This window comes from Sorex fumeus, unplaced genomic scaffold, assembly GCF_029834395.1.
Source record: "Sorex fumeus unplaced genomic scaffold, SorFum_2.1 ptg000092l, whole genome shotgun sequence".
Classification (NCBI taxonomy): Eukaryota; Metazoa; Chordata; class Mammalia; order Eulipotyphla; family Soricidae; genus Sorex; species Sorex fumeus.
In genome coordinates, this window is record NW_026606149.1 from 1,792,267 (window position 1) to 1,816,084 (window position 23,818).

Sequence of the window (23,818 nt, forward strand, 5' to 3'; positions counted from 1 at the left end):
CTTGGAAGGGCAGGGTCACTAATAAGATGCAGTTGGGGTGACCCCCTGAGGCTAACTAATTAGAAGAGACTTTATCTCCCTTCTCTCAGTGTTCATGCATGCTCTGATATATCCATACTCATGCTCTAAACATCTTTATCTTATTTCATTTTTATTATTTGGAGGACACACTCCACCGTGCTCACAGGGTCCTCCTGGGTCTGACCTCAGGGATCACTCCTGGAGTGTTTGGAGACTATGGGGTACCTGTGATCAAACTTGGGTAAGCTGCGTGCAAGACAAGCACCCGAGCAGCTGCACCATCATTCTGGGCCCAAGACATCTTCCATGTCTTTGCATTTTCTGATAGCAGTCAATGCATGATCAGATCTTTGCTCCACAGTTGAGTGCCTAGGCCAAAATTCTTCTCAAATGAATTTCTAGAATCCCCTAAACATTTCTGCATCCCATGCTCCAGGCTGATTTCAAAAGGCATCTAGGGCGTTCTTGGATGTTGACTGCAATGCTGACCCTAGTCTCCTTTCATAAAAAACAAAACTTCATAAAATGACCCCTGGATCCCATACTCCTCCAAACATCCCAAACATTTGTCCTTCCCACTCAGGAATTTCTGGATCTTGCTATGTCATCCCACACTTGACCTTTTGCGCTCGTGTCCTCGAAAGGCTTCTGGTGTGTGGCAGAAATGTGTGCCACCCTTTCTTTCTACAACAGATTGAAAACGTCTGAAAAAAATGGACCTTATTCATTTGGGGGTTTCCGTTCCCTATTCTCAGATTCACAAAGTGGGAGATTGTTAATATTTAACAAACAAATGACGATTGTATTGAGCCAGAAAATCTCGAACTGACTTTTCAAGAAGATGGATGCATACTTAGATGAAAGGAACTGAAGGACAGATACATTCTTAGGAAAACGCTAAGCACTGCATAATGAAAAGATGCATTTCTCTTATTAGCCACCATGTTATATCGGGAGATATATTCACAAGATACTATAAATGGTCCAAACTTTGGGGGAGCTTGCCTTATGAAACTATTCCTTACTTTCTGACACAGCTACTTTCCCCTGGCTCCTTAGAATCTCTACTGAGTTCTCAATGATTAGCTCTTCTGCCCTTAGCTAGCAGATACCCATGCTGCAGCTTGGGCGTTAGCGTTAAGAAGGGGTAGGATGAATATGATCTAATCAGCAATCTCATCAGACACTTCTTAATTGCACCAACCCTGCTTTGGGAGATAAAACATGTAGGGAAGTACTTTCTGCAGTGACAAAAACCACAACAGAGTTCTCCTACCTTTCCTTGTTCCTCCTTCAAAATATAGCTCTGCACAGGTTATTTTATTGATTTAATCAAGAGAGTAAGATTCTTTTCCAGTAGGGAAAAAAGGAGGAAATGTATCAAATGTGTGTACGGCATTCAGTGACATTAGGCAAAGAAATAAAACCTTCCACCAAGAGTTTCCAAAAAGATTGCTCTCCGTATATGAATATTAAATCATAAATTTGAAAATTAGATGTAAAACATGAAATTTCCTAAGTGAGCATATGCAGTTATGGCCTACATTTGTATTTCATGGACTCTTAAAACATCTGGCAGCACCTAGCTATTTATCTACAGTTCTTTTTATTTGAGTTTCTCAGCATGCTAGCCTTTCTAATCAACCAATATCGGAAGCCAAGGAGGGGGGAGGAAAATGGAGCTTGTAAAACATGTCTTGTTCCTGTACGTGAGTACAGAGTAACCCCATGGTGTCTTCCCTGCATCCATGGCCCCTAATGCCAAGCTTCCTCCAAAGTAAAAGACACAGTGAAACATTATCCCAGAAGGATACCTCTCTGCAGGGTCCATCCTTTGCCACATGGCCCCAACATCCTACATGTTTACTCTCTTCTTTGCCATGCAGTGCCCTAAAAACACCCAACTCGCTGCAGACTTTTGTCTTCTTTATTCCACCTGCAGTGACTTTCCAGCAGATTCCACATGCCCAGCTCATTCCCGAACTCGTTTCTCAGTGGAAGTTTCATCTGCGGAGAAAGACAACACTTGGGCTGGAGGAATAAGAGAGCAAGGAAGTCACTTGCCTTGCAGTTCACTCTGGGTTCCAGCCACACCATCCTAAAGGTCCCTTGAGTTCCACCAGAAGTAAGTTTTGAGCATGGTCAGGTGAGGCCCTCCTCAATTGGGGGAGTGGGGAACTACTCAGTTCAAGAGCTAGCACAGTAGGCATTTTGCATTGCAATATGGCTGACTTGGTGCTATCCCTAGCACTTCATATGCTCCCCTGAGCACCATCAGGAGTAATCTCTGAGCAAGGATGCCGGAGTCAACCCTGAGCACCTCACGTTTGCCCTCACCCCAAATAAAATTAAAAAAATAAAAGATCACTGTGACCGCTCTAGATAATCAAGGGCTATCATGTGATTCCAATCAGAATTTCATCTTTGTCTTCTAGCTTGTTCCTGCTTGGTGGGAGGGTCTAGACCTGTCCCAGTGATGAGCGGCTTGTCAGTATTAAACCTAGTATTCTGCCTACTGAGCTCAGGTCACTCCTTCTAGAAACTGGGTAAAGTTATGATTAAAACCATCTTTCACAAGGGTCCATGGAGGGCATGAGGGCATCTGGTTCAGCACAGAAAACTTCAGAGGGCAAGAGCATTTATACAGAGACATGCATGTTTGCAGCAAATTTGGGAACAGAAGAAACAGAATAATAAAAATGGCCTCTAGATTTATTCCTGTGTGTGGTGTCCTTGAATTAAAACAAGCTAGCACATTAAGATGGTGGCTTGCTTGACTCCTGATCAATTTTCTGCCTCTTACAAATGGAAGACCCAGACAAACAAGGAAGGAGTTTACATAAAACTTGAACTTCCCAGAGCAGTGCTCATTGTTGCCTAAGATGCAAACAATCCATTTCTTTATTCAACAAGTATTTACTTTGACCCAAATATGGGCTGTGTCTTGATTACGCTGAACACCCATTCTGACGTTTTTGTAAGTTCCATCTCAGAGGCAAGTGCATTAGAAGTGTTTCTCTTGCTTTTTCCAAGGGTGGCCCCTTCCCACCTTCTGTGGTTCTCCTGTCCTGCTGCTTGGGACCTCTGCAATTTTCACCGTGACCCCCTTGTAATATCTTGGGGCCCCCAAAAGACACATGAACCCAGGTGGAGAGACACGATATACACTAAGCATCACAAATGTAGGTAACACCATTAGAAATCTGTAACGTTGTAGACTGAATATTTACCAGGACAACGAAGGGGTTTTTATTTTTGAGGGGGGGGGGGTTGGGGGAGATTGGTCCACACACAGGGGTGCTGGGGGACTACTCTCACTGCTGTGCTCAAGAGACCATGTAACCTCCCACCGGCTTTAGAAAGCAAAGCATACACTCTGCTATTGTTCAGGCGCGAATGGAGATTATTTTTGTTTGTTTTTAACGCAGGAAAAAAAAAGAAAGAAAAAAAAGAAAAACAAGTCAAAGAGCTCTATGATAAAGCCATAATTTTAGGTACCTAGAGAACGATGCAAACCCGGCCAGAGAAGTGCATCCTGGGAAAATCCAGGCGCTGAGGGGGGGAGAGGGAGAGAGAGAGAGAGAGGAGAGATAGGTCGGTGCTAAACGTCCTGAGGTTTGGTAAGGGCTGGCGGCGGGGTGTGCTGGCTGCAGGGCACGCCTGGAGCAGGGGAAGGTTAGCAGGCGGAGAGGCAGAACTTTCTCAATGAAGCGACGCGCTGCAAACGGGGCGCAGGGTACCCCGAGCTGCATCCCAACGGCCGGCATGTCTGTGGCTGGAAGTCTTCTTCGCACAGAATCCACGGCCGGGCGAAGCAGACGAGAGGGTGCGAACTAGAGACGTGGGAAATGCGAGCTCGGTGCAGGCAGGGGAGGGGCTGGGCGGGGAGAGGCGGCAGGTCTGAGGCAGCCGGCACAGCTCGGGACCTGCAGAGCCCCAGCCCGCCGCACCCGCACTTTTAGCCTCGCCGTCCAGGACGCGCGCCCGGGGACAGCATGAGGACGAGGGGCAGCGGGCGTGCTCGGACCTGAAGCTCCATCCATCCCTCGGCGACTCACCCCCTCCCCCAAAAAAGCGGACACTTCGCCGGCAGGTAAAGGAGGAGGCTGCTCCGGGCAGGGGAGCGGCTGCAACTTGCTCCCTGCACCGGCTGCGGCGCATCTTGCTGGTGGCGCGTATCCGCTCCCCGTCCGTCCACCCCAGCCCTGCACCCCCGCGCCAGCTGCGGTCTTTGCAGCCCCCCCTCCCTCCCACCCACCCATCCGTAAATCACACACCTGGGAAGTTGGGCACTGGACGGCCCGCGAGGGGAGGGCGTTGGTGGCGCCTGTCAAGAAAAGTCCAACTAGGGCAGCCGGAGGAGAGCGAAAGGGCAGCCGCGCCGGGCCCGGATGCTGTAAGTTGGGCTGACTTTGCCCACTTTGCTTTCGGCCTGGGGAGCTCCGGCCCCTCCACACCACATCCCTACCCCTCCCACTCCCCATCCACCCCACACCCTACGCGGTGCGGCTCGGGGAGGGGGGGGGCCCGGTTCGTCTGCTCCGGCTGCAGCTCCGTCGGCGGCGCCGCCGCGGGGCTCCCGGGCATCGGCTCCGAGCGCAGCGCGCGGTCGGCGGGCAGCGGGGAGGCGCGGGGGGCGCGCGGGGGTGCGCAGGGGTGCGCGCAGGGGGAGGGGGTTGCGCGCGCGGGCCGGCCGAGCGGCCGCCTCTGCACCAGCCCGCGCCGCCGCCGCCGCCCGCCGCCCCCTCCCCTGCTCGGGTCCCGGAGTCCTCCCCCTCTCCCCCCTGCGCATCCCGCCCCGGGGGTCCCCCCCAGCGCCCGGCGAGCGAGACCCCAGGTGAGTGCGGAGGCGTGGGGTCCGTCCTCGTCGTGCGCCCCGGCCCGCGGGACCCCCTCGAGCGGCTGTTACCCGTGTGATCGTCCCTCCCACCCACCCAAGTTCTGGCCGCGCGGGGAGGGCGCGCGCGGGGCCCCCGGGAGGCGGAGTGGAGACCCCGCTGGGTGCCACGCGACTTGGCGAGTTCGCGGAGGGGGGAGCGGATCGCCGCGAGTGTGGACGGAGCCCACCTCCCTGCCCCCCCCCCCCCCTCCGCAGACGCTGGTCGGGGTCCACCCGCGCCCCCTCGGAACGGGGATGCTGGAGCGCGCAGCGGGGCGGGGGTCGCGGTCGCGGGAAGGGGCGTGTGCTTGCGCGTGCGGGGGTCCCCGCGGCGCCCCAGACTCCCGGCCCCTTTCCGCCGCTGCTGCCGGCGGGGTCGGTGGGATTCGGAGCCCCAGAGCCTCCAGACCGGCCGCCCTCAGCTGGGCATCCACCCGGCCCCGCGCGCCCAGCGCTCCTCCTCGTGCGCGCTGGACTCCCCCCGCGGTGCTCCTGTAGCCCCGGGCTCGGAGGTGGCTGGCATTGGCCTCCCGGCGTGGATGCGTGGGAAAGGACGCGCGGTCGGTATTGGCTGCACGCTGTAGCGCGCCCGCCGCCCGGAGGTCTTAGCTGAAGTTCAGGTGAGTGCACTGGACCCAGCCCAGGGCCGGCGGGAACGCGGGGTCCATCAGCCGCCAGGGCCAGGGGACTTCGGGCTTGGTGCATCTGCGGATTGAGCCCGGGAGGGACTTGAAGGATTCTCTTTATTTAGATCGTTAGTGAGTGAAATATTCGTAGGTCTGGTCTTTTGGAACTGCTGTAAGCAGAGAGGTTGCAACCTCTCAGTGCCCCCAGTACAGAAGTAGGGAGATAGAAGTTTGCAGGGGGGAAATAAAAAGAAAAGAAAAAGCAAAAGCCTGCGAATGAATGGCTCCCGCTAAACGATAAATAATGCATCTTGACTATCAGAGTAATAGCACAAAAAAATGTATTTTAGTAGAGTTTAAGGGGCCTTTTTTTTTTTAAAAAAGGGAAAGTTTGCAGGGATACACAGCCAGCAACATCAAAACAGTTAAGTGTCTTTAAAGAGATAATGTGGGGTGGGGTAGGGGTGAGGGGTGGTGTGAGGGGAGAGGAAGAAGAGCCACTGAGAAAGTGCATTGAAGCTTTCAGTAACTTCCCCGCAATAAGTTCTTCCCTAGAATCCTTGGGCTTTCTTTCCCTCGCTCTTTTCTGAAAAGCCTAGGTGAAGGAGAACAACAAGGAGAATCTGTCTTTTCTTTAAAAATGTTGAGGACTTTTTGGAACACTATGAATAGAGACAGGAATGAACGGAAGCTCCAGCCAAATAGGCAACTTTGGGAGAAGTCTTGGTTCTCTGCTAGTTTTCCCGGAAGGGGAGACTTAGTTACTATTCGACCAGAGTCGGTATTAACAGCCTCACCTGCTAAAAGGCTCCAGTGCATAGAGCAAGTGGACAGTCTGTGGAAGGACTGCTCCATCCCAGCCTGCTGAATGCCAGGCAGCTTGGAAACTTTCATAAAGGGGCACTATATGCTTAGAGTGGGTGACATTACTGTAGTAAAGGGCTTCAGGAGATCATTAGAATTGTTCCACCGTCTCCTGACAGATCCCAAACTCTCCTGAAGTCGGCTTCCATTGATGCCATCCCAGAGTTTGGGACTTTCTTATGAAAGTACCTTCCGCTATGGCGTAACCTTGAGTTGACTGCATTTTAATGTCCAGTAGAGAAGGAGAGATGGGGTGTCGGGTCGGTCCTGGGTATGAGAAGTTAAAAACAAGCTCTGCCTGTCTGGAGGCTTCAATATTCTGCATCTCCTCTCACTTAGCATTTCAGTTAGATTTGTTTGGGATAGCTGAGCTAGTAAGGAAGTTCCCAGAATGTACACTGATCTGGAGGGAGTAAATCCATCTTTGTGTTAAATCCAGTCCAGTATTTTTTCCCATTTCTTGTGAAAATCTTTCGGTCAGCGTTGCACTCAGAAACGGTTCAGTGCTGTGGTTGTTTCTGCCTAATTCTTATCTCCTATGACTTGATGAGATTTCGCCTTTAAGCCAGATCCTGTCCTTTGCACACCATCCCACTTCTCTGTTTCACCCCAAAGAGGTTTCTGACTCGCCTAGCAGGCTTCAAAGCCTTCGGCAGGAACCGGAGTTGGAGAAACTTCGAAAATAACTCCCATGCATTAGTTTGATTGCAAAGGGACTGTGATAGAAGCTATTCTCTTTGGCATGAAGAAATCAGTTGCTACTAAATGGGGTGACGAAGGGGAGCTGAGGACAAGGAATAAGGACATGTGATTCGAGTCCTGCGTGTGACCGGCTCGTCAGCCTCTGACAAGCTGAGCCAATCTAGCTGTGAGCAGCAATCCTCGGCTGCCTCCTCTGGGATTTTGCTGGTTCTGCAGAAAGAAACCCCTGCAAACGTTTCCCCCTCGTCATTCTCCAAGATTCCTCCCTGACAGAATTAACGGTGCAAATGAGTATGCAGACATCTGTCCAGACAGTTAATTCTGATTATATTATAGATTTTCATTCTGGTAAGGTTCCTTTGGGGGACTGTTTTTGCAAAGCGTTTATGGAATGATGATGCCTATTATTGAAGCCACATGCATCATACCTGCCTCCGAGTCAAAGCAAGGGTATATTACAAATCAAAATGGAGACAGCCTAGATTTCTGGCAAAAGTATTACAGAAAAATGTGACTCCCCTCACCCACCCCATGTTGGCATTATATAAGTAGCTCAGAAGGATTGTGCGTTGTCACTTTGTTTACTTTTTAATTTCCATAGGCCTCTTCTAGTTAATTAGAAACTATTGTTCTCTCCCTTTTTCCCATTTCTTCACCCATGGCCGGGGTTATTTAGTTGAAATTGACTGTCTTAGCTTCTGGAAGAGAAGTTTCCATTCATTTCATACAAACAGACGCACACTACAGGCTGTGTGATACATTCCCAGCGCCCTGGCCTAAATATTCAGGCCAGTTAACCATGGGAGCTTGTGGTCTGCGTTTGTAATATTATCTGGCCTCGGGTGCTAATGGATTTGATCACAGTTTCTTGACATGGCAAGTCGCATATCACAGAAGGTCCTCCCCATGCCACTAATTATAATGTAATCATACCTATAGAATTCCTTTCCTGAATTGCTATCCTATTTTTACAGCATTTAAGGGACTGTTGCTGGAATGTTATCGGGAAAGATTAACTGCAGTGTTATAATATATTGGGAACTCACTTTTTCTCCTCAGATTTTTTTTGGGGTGGGGGATAATGAGTTGGTCCACACCCAGCTCTGCTCAGGACTTATTCCAGGGTCTGTGCTATTGGGGTCTGGGAAAGACTGTGTGGTACTGGCCAGCAATGGGGCTGGCTGGCTTTCTTTCTTTCTTTCTTTCTTTCTTTCTTTCTTTCTTTCTTTCTTTCTTTATTAGCAGGGACAAAACCACTGTAAAGTTAGATATACTGGTTCCTCTCCCATTTTTGGTAACAAACAAACCGAAACCTACACAATACCACCCTTCGCTCTGAACTCAAACCCACTGATAAGAGCAGGCCAGTTGAGCTCTCGTTTTGGAAATGAAAACCAACAATCTGAGAAAGATTCAATCTGTCTTCAATTTCAGTGAAAATGATACATTCCCAAACTAGGAAGTTGGGGTAAAATGATCGAGAGAGAAATGTTTAACCAACTTCCCTTCACATTCTCCTGGCGGCCCCGCTCTGAGACGCGCAGCTGGACCCTTTCAGTAGGATTCTGTGTGTTTCATCTTCTTTCTTTGTGAAGAAGAAAGGGCCATCCTTTGGCTCATGTTTCTTTCAGTTCTAATATGTTGTTCATCTGGGTCTCCAACCCTTGATTTCAAACCTCAAGGGCTCCGGTTTGGGGACGTCTTTATTTTCTTCTCCAGTCTGGGTAGGTCGGGTAGTTTATGGGGTCTTTCAACCCAAAATGCTGCCCAGCGGGATCCTATAACTGCTCTCTTGCTTGCTCTTTCTCTGGTCCCTCTTCGGGAAGATTCTCCTCTTGAGAAAGCCCATTACAAAAATGTGTGTCTTCATATATTAAGGCCATTGGATATGTAAAAGGAAAAGTCTAGCCCAGGTGGATTAAGATAGTTCGGTATTTGGGACCAGTGCCATAGTACTGGGGAAGGTGTTTTCCTTGCATGTGGACAAACTGGGTTTGACCCCCGGCATCCCATATGGTTTCCTGAGCACCCTCAGGAGCAATTCCTGAGTGCAGACCCGAGAGTAACCCGAGCATCACCAAGTGTGATCCAAAAAGCTTCCCCCCCCCCCAAAAAAAAGAAGATGGTTTTGCATTTGATCAAAGAATGTTGTTCTCCTTCTGATGATTATTGGATCTCAGCAGTAAATATTTGTAGGTGGAGGACAGTCAGGACCCTCAGGTTGCCCCCCCCCCCGCCAGATCCTGCAGTTTTTCTCATATTTCTCTTAATCCTTGCAGTGTCCCTGACTTGGGCCTGATCACCTGGAACTAGTCCTCAGTATGAAACCTTAGGTGAACCCAGCTGGTCCCTTTCTTCGGCTCTGAAATGTCACTCACCTCAGTCCATAGACTGTCCCTGTCCCAAATAGCTTGACTAGTTAATGGGACCTGGGGCATGGGGGTGGGCAATAAAGGATGGCAACAGATCTTAAAACGTTCCTTGGTTCAGACGATTTTCTTTTCTCTTTTCTTCCATCTGTCTTGTTCTCTTAATATATATAAAATTATTTCATTTACTAATCTTTTTCACTTTTTATTTAAAGAATGTCAAAGTTATTGATAGTTGAGTCCTAGGAATACAACATTTATTTTTTGCTTTTTTTGGGTTACAGCAGAGGTGCTGAGGGTTACTCCTTGCTCGCCCTGATGAGGGTTACTCATCAGGAATTTCTCCTGATGGTGCTTGGGGGACCATATGGGATGCTGGGGATCGAACATGGGTCGGCTGCGTGCAAAGGCAAACACCCTACCCACTGTACTATAGCATACAATATTTCAACACCAACCTCAACACCAGTGTCAACTTCCCTCCATCCATCTTCCAAGATTCCCTCCCACCCCAACCCTGCCCCGTCCCCACCTGTCAACTTGACAGACATTGCCGAGTTCCAGTGGTTGCCACTTACATCTCATATTATCAATGTTGTTTATTTTTATTTTTTTTTTGCTTTTTGGGTCACACCCGGCGATGCTCAGGGGTTAGTCCTGGCTCATGCACTCAGGAATTATTCCTGGCAGTTCTCGGGGGACCATATGGGATGCTGGGAATCGAACCAGGGTCGGCCATGTTGCCTGTGTGCAAGGCAAATGCCCTGCCTGCTGTGCTATTGCTCCAGCCCCAATGTTGTTTAGTCTGTGTTTGGAAATATGACTCTATCCATCACCCATAACACCAGTGTAACTAAAGCCCGATGTCTGTTCACCCATTACTTCCCATTATCTTCTTCCCCCCTTTGATTTCCTTCCTTCTCTGTCCTTCTTCTGTCTAAACACTGGGGTCAGGGGTAATCTAGGCAACCCTGAATGGGAGTTGGTGGGAACAAATCCCCACATACAGGAGGATCATCTCTTTGGGAAGTGAGTGAAGTAGCAATGCCCAGACTGTTCTTTCAGTCAGGCAGACTACAACCTGGTGTGCAGAGGAAGACCATGGTGCAAACCTGCAGAGTGATGTGTGTCTGGGAGAGCAAGGATACAGATACTCTTTCAAAATATTGGATACATGATGAGGCAGCCTCTTCAATGAATCTCAATAATACCACGAAACACTCAAGGTCATTAAATCTAGAGAATGCCATTACCCAAAGATCCCAAACAGAACTATCTTCTCTTCCCAAAGGATGAAAGGGGGAAAAAAATGAGGAGCAGGAAACACAGTACACTGTGGTCCGATTTTGCCAGGAACCCACTAACCAGCTGTTACTATGAACAGCTCTTGAGCTTTTGTTTTCATCACCAAACATGACATTGTTCAGCCTTTGTGAGGATTCATTAAAAAAAGGTTGCTTGTCAAAATGTAAAGTTCAACTTTAAAGTAGCCTTGGCAATGACAGTTTCTTCCCAATAGGCCAATAGCAAATTCTTTTTCCCTTCGTTTTGTTGATATTGTTACACCTGTGATTTCTTGTACTGGGGTGAGGTATAAATCAGCTAGCAAAACGTCTTGGGGAAATATCAGATCTGGAGGTGTTTGGCATTATGGATTTCTCTGATTTTTCGGGACTGTTTTCTGTTAGTCTTTAACAGTTGCTCTCCTAGAAAATGCAATTTGCCAGATTTATTTTGGGAGTACCTTATTCCAACTTGCTGGGAACAAATATCCATTTTTTTCCCCAAAATAGGGCCAAATCTTCTTTGAAGCAGTACTGATCAGTGGTACTGGAACGTGTGCTAGGTGTCATCCACCATCCCTGGGCCTGGTGGGCTCTATAGACAAAGAGAATGAGGGATTGAGCCGTTATTTGAGGAAAGCATGATGGTGGAATATCTGAGATCAGCCACGGGTTACAAACTGAAAAGAACACACTCATGTTTCAGTGCAGTGCAACCTAAAAATAGGAATATGTTTCCATATAATATATATATATATATATATATGTATATATACATATATATCACTGTCCTCCTCTTGTTCATCTATTTGCTCGAGCAGGCACCAGTAATGTCTCCATTGTGAGACTTGTTACTGTTTCTTGGCATATGGAATACGTCTTTGCCGTGTGGATGCAATACTCTCCGTAGCTTGCTGGGCTCTCCAAGAGGGGTGAACTGGGGTCAGCCTGGGTTCGCAGCATGTAAGGCAAATGTCCTACCCGCTGTGCTGTCGCTCCAGCACCAGCAAGATGAGCTCTTTACCTGTTGTGCTCTCTCTCTGGCCCAGCACTGTGTCATTTTAAGAAACATTTTAGCCTATATAAATTAATTGCCAATCAGGCATGTGCTTAAAATTACCCTGTAGTTATAAATTCATGTGAGCGACTGATTGGATTCTTTTTTATCGTTCATGCCACTTTATTTTTTTGTTGTTAGCATGTTGGGCTTGCACTTCTGTTGATGAGCAGTTTGTGTGCTGAAGCATAAATCCTTTATTTTTTGGTCATGGAGGAACTTTCGGTCATTATTTTTTTTATAAGTTTAGGCAAAACATTTGATTAAAAGCATGAGAGTTGCTTGATTTGATTTTTGAAAACTGGCTTCACGGAGATGTTAAGTGGAGCAGAAAATCCTAGAAAAGTTTATAATAATGAATTTGTTTGGGTAAAATAATATTAGCTATTAAAATGAAATGAATAATAGGCCATCTACTTGGAAATAACGTCTTTGAAGAAAAGAGTAATTGGAATGAAAGGAACGCATGATGAAGTGGTTTGGGGTCCCTGCGGTGATGTGGGTTCTCTTGGTACTATCAGACTCATTCCTCATGCCTTTGCCCGCTCTTTCAGAGTGCCCTTGCGGTGTTAAAATTGTGTGTAGTCTTAATCCTGCTGTAACTTGTGGCCCTTTTTCATATGATGCTTAGTTTGGCTAGAGCATTGAAAACAATTTCTAAATGGAAAGACAAATACAATGTTTATATCTAACCTATCGAATTAAAGCCAACATCACAGTCACTCTCAATCTGATTATTGCTAATTTCCGGAGAGATGCATCCCGTCCCCCTCACTGTTCTCGCCAACATTTCTGAGAGCTCTTTCATCTACTCACCCATCACCTCCTCCTGTGTGTCTCCTCAGAGTTCTAAAGCTTTCCAATTTTAACTGTCCAGAGGTCGGTTCAGATTAGTGGATTTTACAGCAAACTCTTGTCCTTTATTGCCTTTGTCTTGGAGGTGAACAGCAGTGAGCGGACAGCCGACTGGGCCTCCCCAGAACACACACGGCTCAGAAGAGACAGTAGAGGAGGCAGATGACAGGGAAGAAAATGAACCACTGGAATTCAAGGAAAAGGGGTTGCAAGTATTTTAATTGGGGGCCCAGCTGCGAGAGGCACTGTTACTCCTGGGGCTGGAAGTCGGCTCATGCATGGGTAGAAAAGTGTTCCCAATGCTTTCCCCATGTTGGCCTTTGGGGGAGGAAGTGCAGCCCTCTAGGGGCACATTTCATCTCAAATCTGGGCTGTTTCTGATGGAGGAACACAAGGATCTGAAGACTTTGCAGACATTATCAGGGCCTTTGTTTCTCTCTTGCTCTCACACCTCAGGGCAAAGGAGTTAGGCTGGACGGCTGGATTGGCTGTAAATTTGAAAACCAGACTCTGAAGGATGGCAGTCTATGGGGAAGAATGATGAAATTCACAATCTTTGAGGCAAAAAAAAAAAGAAAAAATTTTAAAAATTCAAACATCTTTTGTTCCAAGTTGATAATTCTGTTCATGATAAGGTTAAATGCTGTTTTTACATGGCTGTGCCCTCCTTCTACCCTTTAATGGTTAAAATTTCACTGTTCACATCTTAACACAAAAAACCAATAAAACCAATTTGATATGATAGTCAGAAACAGAACAGACCTATAAGAAAAAAATTCAGGAATTCTGTTCTACTCCCTCATTCTTTAGATATGTAAATGAAATCGAGAGAGATCCAGGCTTCACAAATGTGGTAGAAACTCCAGTTGTACTAATCAGAGACCAGATTATATTTCTTTTCATCCTTGCCAACAAACATCCTGAGTGAATTCAAATTTCTAATGCAGTTACCAGTGTTTGACTTATAAAATTTGCAGGGAATGTGCCTTTTAGGAAAGAAAGCATGACATCATTTTTGGAAAAATAGTATTTGGGTGCCCTTTTTCTTCTCCATCTAGATGTTTTGATTAATCTCTTTCATTCTCTGGCTCTGAATAGAGCTATCCAGAAGAGTTCTTTCCCTGTCAGACTCATCTAAAACATTCTACTGGAGATTAGAGTACAAGGACAATAAACATCATGTGGACTTTAATTTTTGCCTGACCAGTTTCAAACTCAAAAATGATCATGATATTACTGATCGCAACTGCAGTTGGTTTAGTGCTCTTTGAAGAACCGTTTTCTTTAGTGTTCTTAGATGTGTCAGACTTTGCCCTTCACATTTCATGAATTTTTTCTTTAAGTGTATGATGTAGATGGTGTTTTTATTGTTTTCCTTTTGTAAGCAAGACCGAGGCTGAATCTCTGGAACTTCTTTGAATGTTCAAATGACTTGTCCGAGATTGCAGAGCCCAGATATGGTTATTTCCAGTTTGGTATCTCTCTCTGATGCAGATGTTCACAGTCTTTCCCTGTAATTGTTTTAACCTCACATTTTGATTTCCAGACATTCACGCTCTTTCATTTTTAGAAATGGCGATGCCTTTTGCACAGAAACAGTTAATCAGGATAAGTTCACCTGGGGCTGGTGAGATAGCATAGCGGGTAGGGCGTTTGCCTTGCATGTGGCTGGCCCGGGTTTGATTCCCAGCAACCTATATGGTCTCTGAGCACTTCCAGGAGTAATTCCTGAGTACATGAGCTAGGAGTAACCCCTGAGCATTGCCAGGTGTGACCCAAAAAGCAAAAATAAATAAATAAATAAATAAATAAGTTCACCTAATCAATAGAGCACCCCGAAGAATAGAATTTGGCTATATCACATTTTTTAAATGTTTTAGAAAGCAACGAATTTATGACCTGTTATAAAGGTAAAGGTAAAGGCCCTCCTGTTGTTATCGATTTGCTCGAGCGGGCCCAGTAACGTCTCCATTGGAGATTTTGTTGTTACTGTGTTTGGCATATCGAATACAACACGGGTGGCTTGCCAGGCTCTGCCGTGCAGGCAAGATACTCTCGGTAGCTTGCTGGGCTCTCTGAGAGGGGCGGAGGAATCAAACTCGCGTCGGCCATGTTGGCTGCGTGCAAGGCAAATGCCCTACCACTGTGCTATCGCTCCAGCCCATGACCTGTTATAATGAGGATATTTGTTTGTTCTGTCCGAGGAAAGGGAGCTGTCCTTTAGCCTCCGAGCTGACATTCTAGTCTCAGTCCTTTCATTCCCTGCTTCCCTAGAATCTGATTTCCTGGCAGGTGAAGCAAACCATACAGCTCTACCACTCGCCATGCTCACAGCTGCCTCATCAAGGCCTTTCCCCCTGAATATTAGGATTCTTGGCTCTGCCCGAGGGGCCATTGTATGACACCGTTTTCTGATTTACGCATTTATTTGTTTTCTTTTACTACCAATGATTTGTTTCTGGTGATTTAGATAGATCTGACCTTAAAGTCAATTTTCCATCTCATGGAGGACCTCTCTTTAGGATATCTGTACCCGGGGCAGAAGATAGTACAGCAGGTATTTGCCTTTCGTGAGACTTACCTGCATTTGATACTTTGTACCACAGGTGGTCTCCTGCGGACTGTCAGGAATGATCTCTGAGCACAGAGCCAGGAGCAAACCCTGAGCTCAGGCACATGTGACCCAACTCCCCCACCCTCCAAAAATTGCTTCCAGGATAAGGCTTCAAGTTACTTCTGGCTTATATCTGAGATCTAGAACCACTGGTCTTAGAAAAAGATGCATGAATGGGCCAGATTCATTTCAGGTCTTTGCAAGGGAGGTACTTAGGGAGGTTATGCTCAGTACACATGTCAAAGCTAGTAGGCTTCAAGAATAGGGTAACCTGTCCTGGTAGTTCTCAGCTTGCTTCCATTAACTACAACTTGAATTATTCTGGAATGTGTTTTTGAAATTTTAAAACTTTTTGGATGTAGTTTGAGTACAGTTATGTTCATTTGAAGAGAGCTCAAACTCAAAACTCAATGGGTCGGTTTCTTTCAGTTGTGTGAACTGTTGAACACACTTAATGAATGCATAGAATATACAAACAAGTGGTATCTTCTGCTATGCATGTTATTTTCTTTAAGCAATTGGACTGTCAGCAATGGTTATCTAAGGAGTAACAAAGTTGGTGACAGGAGAGGTAGAGAGACAGAGACACTGACAATAAAAATGATTGCGCATTTTCTGTGGTGATAGGAAGCTCTCTCAGCATTTGGGTTTTAAAACCTTTTTTTCTCCTCTCAAAAAAAATTAATGCTTTTTGTTCCCTTAATTTTCCTATTTTTGATTTATTCATAAACCAAATTCACAAGCCAAGGTGCAGCATACTGATCGAAGTGAGCATTTTGTAATAAATCCTTGTTCCTCTATGTTTTGGGGTGTGTTCAGAACTTTGTTTTGTAACTGATTTTTATCTACTGTATAATCAGAATTCTGCAACCTCATAAGAAGATACTAGAATAAAAGGGTTTTTTTTCTATGCCTGCTCCAGCGACTCCTGGTGCCTCTTGCCACTATACTCATCAGTAAAATCCCACCCCATCAGCATTCAAAGAGGAAGGTCCTACTAAGCATCAGCCTTACTGCAGGATACCCAATAAACGTTTGTGGAGCAGAAAATACCTGCAGAGCAATCACAGAATTCAACATGCTACCCACCATACATGACAATAGGTTTGAAGGGTGGAAAGTACAAATACTGGGCTTTTCAACTGATCACAATCAAATCAGAACACATCCAAACAGCTGGTGTTCTGTGACTCAGACTCAATCAACCAGTTTGAATCACCTCACTTCTTTATTTCTCTTTAGAGTTTCACAGAGAGATTTCAACCAACATATGTCCTTCCCATTTGGTTAAATCCGAGCATTGAGTTGCTTTGCTTTCGCATTCTAATATGAGCAACTGAAACTCACTGTACTCAAAAGGCAAAAAAAAAAAAAAAAAGAAAAAAAAACAAAGGCTCACATGAAAATGAAGTTTTTTTTTTAAATGATGTTTCTCCATTGCATTCCATAAACCATATGCTTAAATAAAGCACCATAGAGAAAAGCAGGAGAGATAAAGGTTGTAATATGGAGTGAGGGTAATTCTTGCATCATCATCACAGATGGAATTCTCAAGGATGGTGTGGTTATTGTACATTTCAGTCCAAGCTTATAATGTGTATTGTAATGATCGTGCAAATTGAGGTATCTCGGGAAATCCAAACAAGTTAGTGAATGAGAGGTCTAGATTCTGTGTTAGATTTTTGACATTAGCTCTTCTCTCTTTCCTGATAGGCACCGATTACACCATTCTTGGGCGAAAGCGATTGGGCCGTGGTAACCTCTTCCAATCGAACACTCTACAAATTATTATCTCTGGACTTCCAGCTGACATCCTGCCGGAGGCAAGAGCAGCTCAGCCAACTGGAACTGTGCCTTTTCTCTTGTCAAGGTTTTTTTCTTACACAGGAAAAAGAAAGAAAAAAAAAAGATGAAGTTGGGCAGAGTGGAGTTCTGCCATTTGCTGCAGTTCATAGCACTTTTCCTGTGTTTTTCTGGCATGCATCAAGCAGAACTTTCAAGATCCAGATCGAAGCCCTATTTCCAATCGGGGCGGTCCCGGACCAAGCGCAGCTGGGTGTGGAATCAGTTCTTTGTGCTGGAGGAATACATGGGTTCAGACCCCCTCTATGTAGGAAAGGTAGGGCATTTTGTTCTTTCCATCTTGGTCGTGATTGCTGGTCACGTTCTGTGGGGACAGAAGGACCTGCTCTTTGCCCTGGGGTTGGAAAAGTAATCTGTCGCTCCTACGATGTAGCATATCTTATCAGGTTGTTGGTGCTAGCCGCTCTGAAGTTTTAGTACAGGTATATTCTACTCTGTGTCATGAAGTCCAAATGGATGGAGTGATGTTTCACCCTAGAAGCAGACTATAATGCTTGGGTACCTAGATCAGGATTCTCGCACACAAAGCCGCGGTATGGAAGCTTAGAACAAAAATATTTGTTCCTCAACGAAGAGTAGTGGGCTGATACAGCCAATGAGAATTTAACTTCTTTTTATTTGTGAGGGGTGTGCCATGCTAATGAGACATTAACTCTATACTTAGAGATTGTTTTGCAGTTGAAAATTGCAGTTTTTGAGCAGCCTGTTGTCTCAAACTTGTGAGAAATTTAGCCCCACGTTGCCTAAGTTGGTCCTGTTTGGATGGATTAAACAAAAATAATTATCTGCTTTGCAAAAATTCCTTTTGTTTAAAAATAAGTGTGAATGGGAGTTAATTAGGAGTCATATCAGACAAATGGTGAGCAGATTGTGGTAGGTTTGGTTGGTGGCCAACTTGTTGCCAAATTGAGATGTTTCTCACAATCTCTTTCTGTCTGACTCCCTGAATGGGAGATTTCCCCTACAAATTGAAGGGCAATAAAGTCTGACTTGTCCCCTAAGTGTTATATGCACTGTTCCTCAACTCTATGATTTCAGTGACTTTCATATTTATAAAGATTTCTTGACTTTCTCAGTTTGGTGAGGAGCGTTGGGGAAAGTTTTCTAAAGAAAGTGGTTGATTAAAAATCTGTATAGACTTGAATTTCTTATCTTCACTTTCCCATCTGTGTCTACCTATGCTTGATACCATGAAGTATAGCAAACAGATTAATTTATCCGTGAGCACACTTTCTGCTTTAAATGATTGAGAAGAACCACCTCTTTATTCACTGTGTAAATTTACAGCTGATTACACTTTTATCGTGAGACTAAGGAATAATGTTTTGTTGTTGGGTTATCTGCATAAATCAGGAAACTATAATAATTATTTTATTAAGTAGCCCTATAGTTTGTAAATACTGATACTATAACTGAAAACCAAAGGACTTGTGTATGTTAGAATTTCTAGGAATGTAGATTCATTCATTCCCATGTTTCTCAGCCCTAAATAAATGTTTCTGGAAATGCAAGGATTTTTTTTCTGCATTTCTAATTTCTTATAGCATTTACATCCATAGTACCACCATCTATATTATACACTGAAAATCATACAAGAGAATCATACACTGATTCTCTTAATTTTTGTACTTTGTATTCTTGTAAACTAAGAGTGATAGCTATGATGCATTGTTATTGACTAGAAATCTAGTTCTTGATTTCATTCATTTTTAATGAGCACTTAACAAATCACCCCCCCAAAGGACAGATCTATACCAGTTACTTAATTCATAAAATATCAGAGTTAGATGAAATCATGCTTTTCTAAGAATCTAAAAAATTTGGAAAGCAACTAAGCTATTCCTATCATTTTAGCTATAAATGAAGTTCCCTGGATACAGAAGGCATTTTGAAATAGAGATAATTTTTAATAAAATCTCCAGCCTTTTCTTTTATTAGGTTATTATTTTGGGGGTCTTTGGGGTCGCATCTGATATACTCAGGGCTTACTCCTGGTTCTGTGCTGAAACACCACCCCTGGTTAGGGTTCAAACTGAGGTCAGACAGGTGCTCAACCGTTGCCTCTCTCCATAGTATCTCTCCAGCCACTAAACATCCTTTTAAATCTTATCATTTTTACACACTAACTCAGATTATTTATATCCTAATAACTACTGGTAAATCAATTCATAATTATGATAAACCTTGCCCATAGTGTTACTTAAAATCCAAATACATTAGGACCCAATGGGACGAGCTATTATTTTATAAAGAAAGTTATGTGCTTCTTTAGTGAAGCTCGTTCTCTACATCCCTTTAAGTGATCCTACTATCTTTTAATATTTTCTGTATCAGGAAACAAAAAAGTGCTTATGTCTTACATATTACATTCTGGCAGTTCTCTTAGGGAAACAAGAGATACAGATACTCTTGGGGAAATGCTCATGATATAATTTTTTTTTAAAAAAAACTCTTACTTGACTAAATAGAAGAGAAGGACAGCTAAAGAATTTGATATGGGAAAAATTATTTGGTAAGGTCTTTAAGGAGCACTTCTATTTACTTGGAAAAGGTGGTGAGTGACTAGAGCACTGTATTTAGAGTATGAGGGATAGAAGAATCTTCTGGAACATGGTGGTCTGAGTCCGCAGACATCTCAGAGGCACTTTGACCTCAGTATAGATATTTTTTTTAAGTTTGTAGGGATAATAGCTCTCACTTGAGAGTCTTTTATTCTGCACAAACAGAAAAAAATAGAGGAAAATGTAGAGAAAATCAGCAGACCCGGAAAAGAAAGCTAATTATTCCCTTTCACACTCATGCATTTAACTTACACTAGTTAGAGGGCCACATCTTTGGTTTGACAAAATCTAGCAGCTGAGGTCATTTGGAAAACGGAAATGATAACCTGGTCCTCTAGATGATTGCTGCACATGGTGAAGGAGTATGGGATATATTCTCTTGACTTCAGTTTTGTTGTGGAGTCTACCCCTTCCTGTGAGTTGTATCACTTTGGGCAGGCTGTTTCCTTCTGTCTGAGATGGTAATCATGATACAGACCATGCAAGTTACTTGATTAGAATAAACGAGATGAAAATGTTTGAGATATGTGTTTAATTAATCTAGACTTGATTATATTCATCTACTTCACTGCATGTTACAAATAAACTGCTGAGTTGTGAGTAATCTGTCACGTTATGTGTTCAAGTTTGTATTGTAATTCTTCAAATGGAAGAAGGCACTATTCTATATGCAAAATAGTACTTAAGCTCATTACATTTATTACAGAAACTGCTTAGTTTAGATGTGCTTAGAAATGCAGGCTGTCCTTTTCGGGGGTATCATGCTCAGGACTCATTCCAGGCTCCGCGCACAGGGATTACTAATGGCAGGAATGGGGGGGATAATATGTGATTCCAGAGATCGAGCAAGGCAAGGACCTACCCTCTGTGCTATCACTCCTGCCCCATCTTGTCTTTAGAGATGTCTTCAATCAGACTTTGAGAAAACCATATTTGTGGGCAAAAGACTCAGTCCTTAAACTGGTTATGTACTTATTTATTTTTGCTTTTTTGGGTCACATCTGGTGATGCTCAGGAGTTACTCCTGGCTCTGCACTCAGGAATAACTCCTGGCAGTGCTTGGGGACTATATGGGATACTGGGAATCGAACCCAGGTCGCCCGTGTGCAAGGCAAATACCCTACCTGCTGTACTATCACTCCAACCCCAAACTAGGATTTTAAATGTCAGAGAAACCATGACTGTAAGTCCTTTGAACCATTGAATGTGGATATGCTATTTGTGACTAGTGGCCAAACCAATGGACACAGTTCTTCCGATTGGTCGTTAAGACAGAGGGGATAAATGATATTTTATTCAATTTACTGGGTTGAACACAACTTAGGAACAAAGAAAAATAGTCTGTTGAAAGGGGTTAGGAGAAGTGCTTCTAGTACCATCACTGAGGACACTCTGGACCCAAACTTCTGGGATGTGTTAGAATTGGTTGGTCCCACTGTGCTGCTGTGAGCTGTGACGTGTCGCTGATATGGAGGTGTGTCCATGAGAATAAACAGCTGCTGCTGGAATTCAGAGGCAAAGAACTCTCTGTGGATCCTTTAGTGGTGAGCTCCCTGGGCCCTTATCCTGGAAAAGGCCAGGGAGAGTGAGATGGAGAGACAGTCCCTTCGTTTCTCCTTGACTTTGGGCTCGTATGTGCAGGCCACTGCACTATGCTAGACCATCCTCTCTCCTCCACTTGTCATTTCCCCCTCCACGTTCCCTGGCCATCTGACAAACGGATGTGTCTGGCGGCCTCTGTTGCAGGGCTGAAGTGTTTTTCATCTCCCCTAACCACCAGGGGCTGCCTGCCGCTCTCCACGCTCCGGGTCATTACTTTCCCTGAAATGTGGGTTCTGTGTCTCGCTCACACTCGGCTCCCTCGCTGCGCCCATCACTCCTGGCTTTTCCGTGACACCCCTTTATTCCCTCCTCATTCAGAGACAATTGATGACTAGGAGCCCCATTCAAATCAAATCCAAAGACCTGCCGTGTGGGGTGCTCCCTGCTCTCTCCACGCCCATGTGCTCATCACGCCAAGTGCTCTCCACGTGCTTAATTATCTCTCCTGTTAACACAAAATCTCACCCAGGGCCTCTCGGTCTTCTGAAGGCTCCAGCTGAGTGTTCAGAGTTCCAGAAAAGAAAGTGGGTTGTGTTCAAAAGGAATACCCTATGAACTACAAAGTAGGTGGGGATTTTTTTATTAGCACCAAGAAATGAAGATATTGCATCCACAGTATTAATTGTGGGGAGAAGAGCATGTTCATCATAGTAAATTTATGATTGGTAGATTTCAGAGGAGAACAAGCATCAGAAGTGGACTTTCAGGATGTTGTTCGTCTCAGGAAGAAAAGATGATGTTGGGTTTGTTCCCTGTGTATGTCTAGAAGCCCTGTTTTCCATATATATATATATATATATATATATATATATATATATATATATTTGCTTTATGGGTCATACCCGGCGATGAACAGGGAACTGGCTCTGCACTCAGGAATTACTCCTGGCGGTGCTCAGGGGACCCTATGGGATGCTGGGAATCGAAACCAGGTCGGCCACGTGCAAGGCAAACGCCCTACCCACTGGGCTATCGCTCCAGCCCCCTACTATATTTCTAACCAGAATAAATAGAGAAGACTCTTGTTGATGTTGTTACCCTACTTTGCTAGTAAAAGTGGGATATGTGGTTGTTTTCCAAAGAATTTGGGCATAGATAGGTTCTGTGGGAGGCAGCAAATATATATTTTTAGAAATGCTTTGTGATAGATAACTCAGAGGGCTGAGGTACACACCCCACAGGGATAGGGCCTCGGGTCCGTCCTCTGTAACACATACCGCCTCCCTGGAAGGAAGAGAAGCCCAGATGGTTCTTAGCACTGCTACAGAGCACCTCAAAATCACCAAGAAAAAAAACCTTTTTGGCACCATTTTTTGCATCTTTAGTTACTGTAGCAGAATTACCAAGTAGTAAATGCATTGTTCTGCACATCAGATCAACCGTTTGAAGTTGATGTATTCTCCTTTCCACTGTAAGGACAGTCAGGTATCAGTGTTGGCTGCTAAAATACAGAAGGTATCATGGGTCAGCTTCATTTGACTCCTTTGCTCAGTGCTCAGAAGCCCTCAGTGAAGGTGTCATAACCAAAGGCTTTATCAGGTGAGACTTCACAGCCACCAGCTTGAGGAGACAGATCTAGGGATGGAAATGTCTTAGTAGTCAAAACAGATGTTCTGGATAGACTTGACTTTTCTGATTCTCTACCTGTATCAGTCAAAATTATTCAGGAACACACTTCCTTAAAGTATGTCTATGTTTATACACTCTTTCTTTGCTCATCATTTTGGTGATAGAAGCACTGTAGCACTGTCCTCCAATTGGTCATCAATTTTCTTGAGCGGGAACCAGTAACATCTCCATTGTTAGACTTTCTGTTACTGTTTTTGGCATATCAAATACATCACGGGTAGCTTGCCAAGCTTTGCTGTGTGGGCGGGATACTCTTGGTAGCTTGCCGGGCTCTCCGAGAGGTGCAGAGGAATCAAACCCAGGTCAGCCGCATGCAAGGCAGATACCCTACCCACTATGCTATCTCTCCAGCCTGGTGATAGAAGAAACAATTTAAAAAAATCATAAAAACAAAAGCAGTCAGAGACTAGAGAGAATAGCCGGCAGGATTTGTCCTGCATGCCTTCAACCTGGGTTGAATCATAAGCGCCCCGCATGGTCTCCTGGGGCCACACCAGGAGTAATCCCTGAGCACAGCACCAGAAGTTCTGAGCATAGCCACTGGGTGCCAGATGTCAAAAGAAAGGAAACATTCAGCAACTGTCATGCTAATTGTATTTTACATTGTAAAAACTGTTCACTTGGCAGGGTCTTGCATTTTGGAGTCACACCTTGTAGTTCTTGGGGGTTTGCTCCCCACTCTGGTGTTCAGGGGTTAATCCCAGATGTGCCCAGGGGTCCATGCAGTGCCAGCAACTGGACTTGGTCAACAGCATACAAAGAAAGTACCAGAGCCCTCATATTCTCTCCCCATCCCTTTGTAGTGATTTCTGAAGGGAAAAGAGAAGATGTCAACTAAAATGATAATATGGGGCCTTTGGATAGCAAGTGCACTGGAATGGCAAGACCAAATT

The 23,818-nt window shown here is 44.9% G+C and overlaps 1 protein-coding gene across 1 annotated transcript in view; it reads left to right on the forward strand.

Moving 5' to 3' along the window:
- The first annotated feature begins 4,342 nt into the window (after positions 1-4,342).
- CDH7 (cadherin 7) overlaps positions 4,343-23,818 on the forward strand; it is a 143,785-nt gene continuing 124,309 nt past the window's right edge. The window contains exons 1-2 of the mRNA XM_056131489.1: positions 4,343-4,417; positions 16,984-17,389. Of these exons, the coding sequence (XP_055987464.1) occupies positions 17,180-17,389 (210 nt within the window). The 5' untranslated portion in view covers positions 4,343-4,417; positions 16,984-17,179. The remainder of the gene's footprint in view (positions 4,418-16,983; positions 17,390-23,818) is intronic.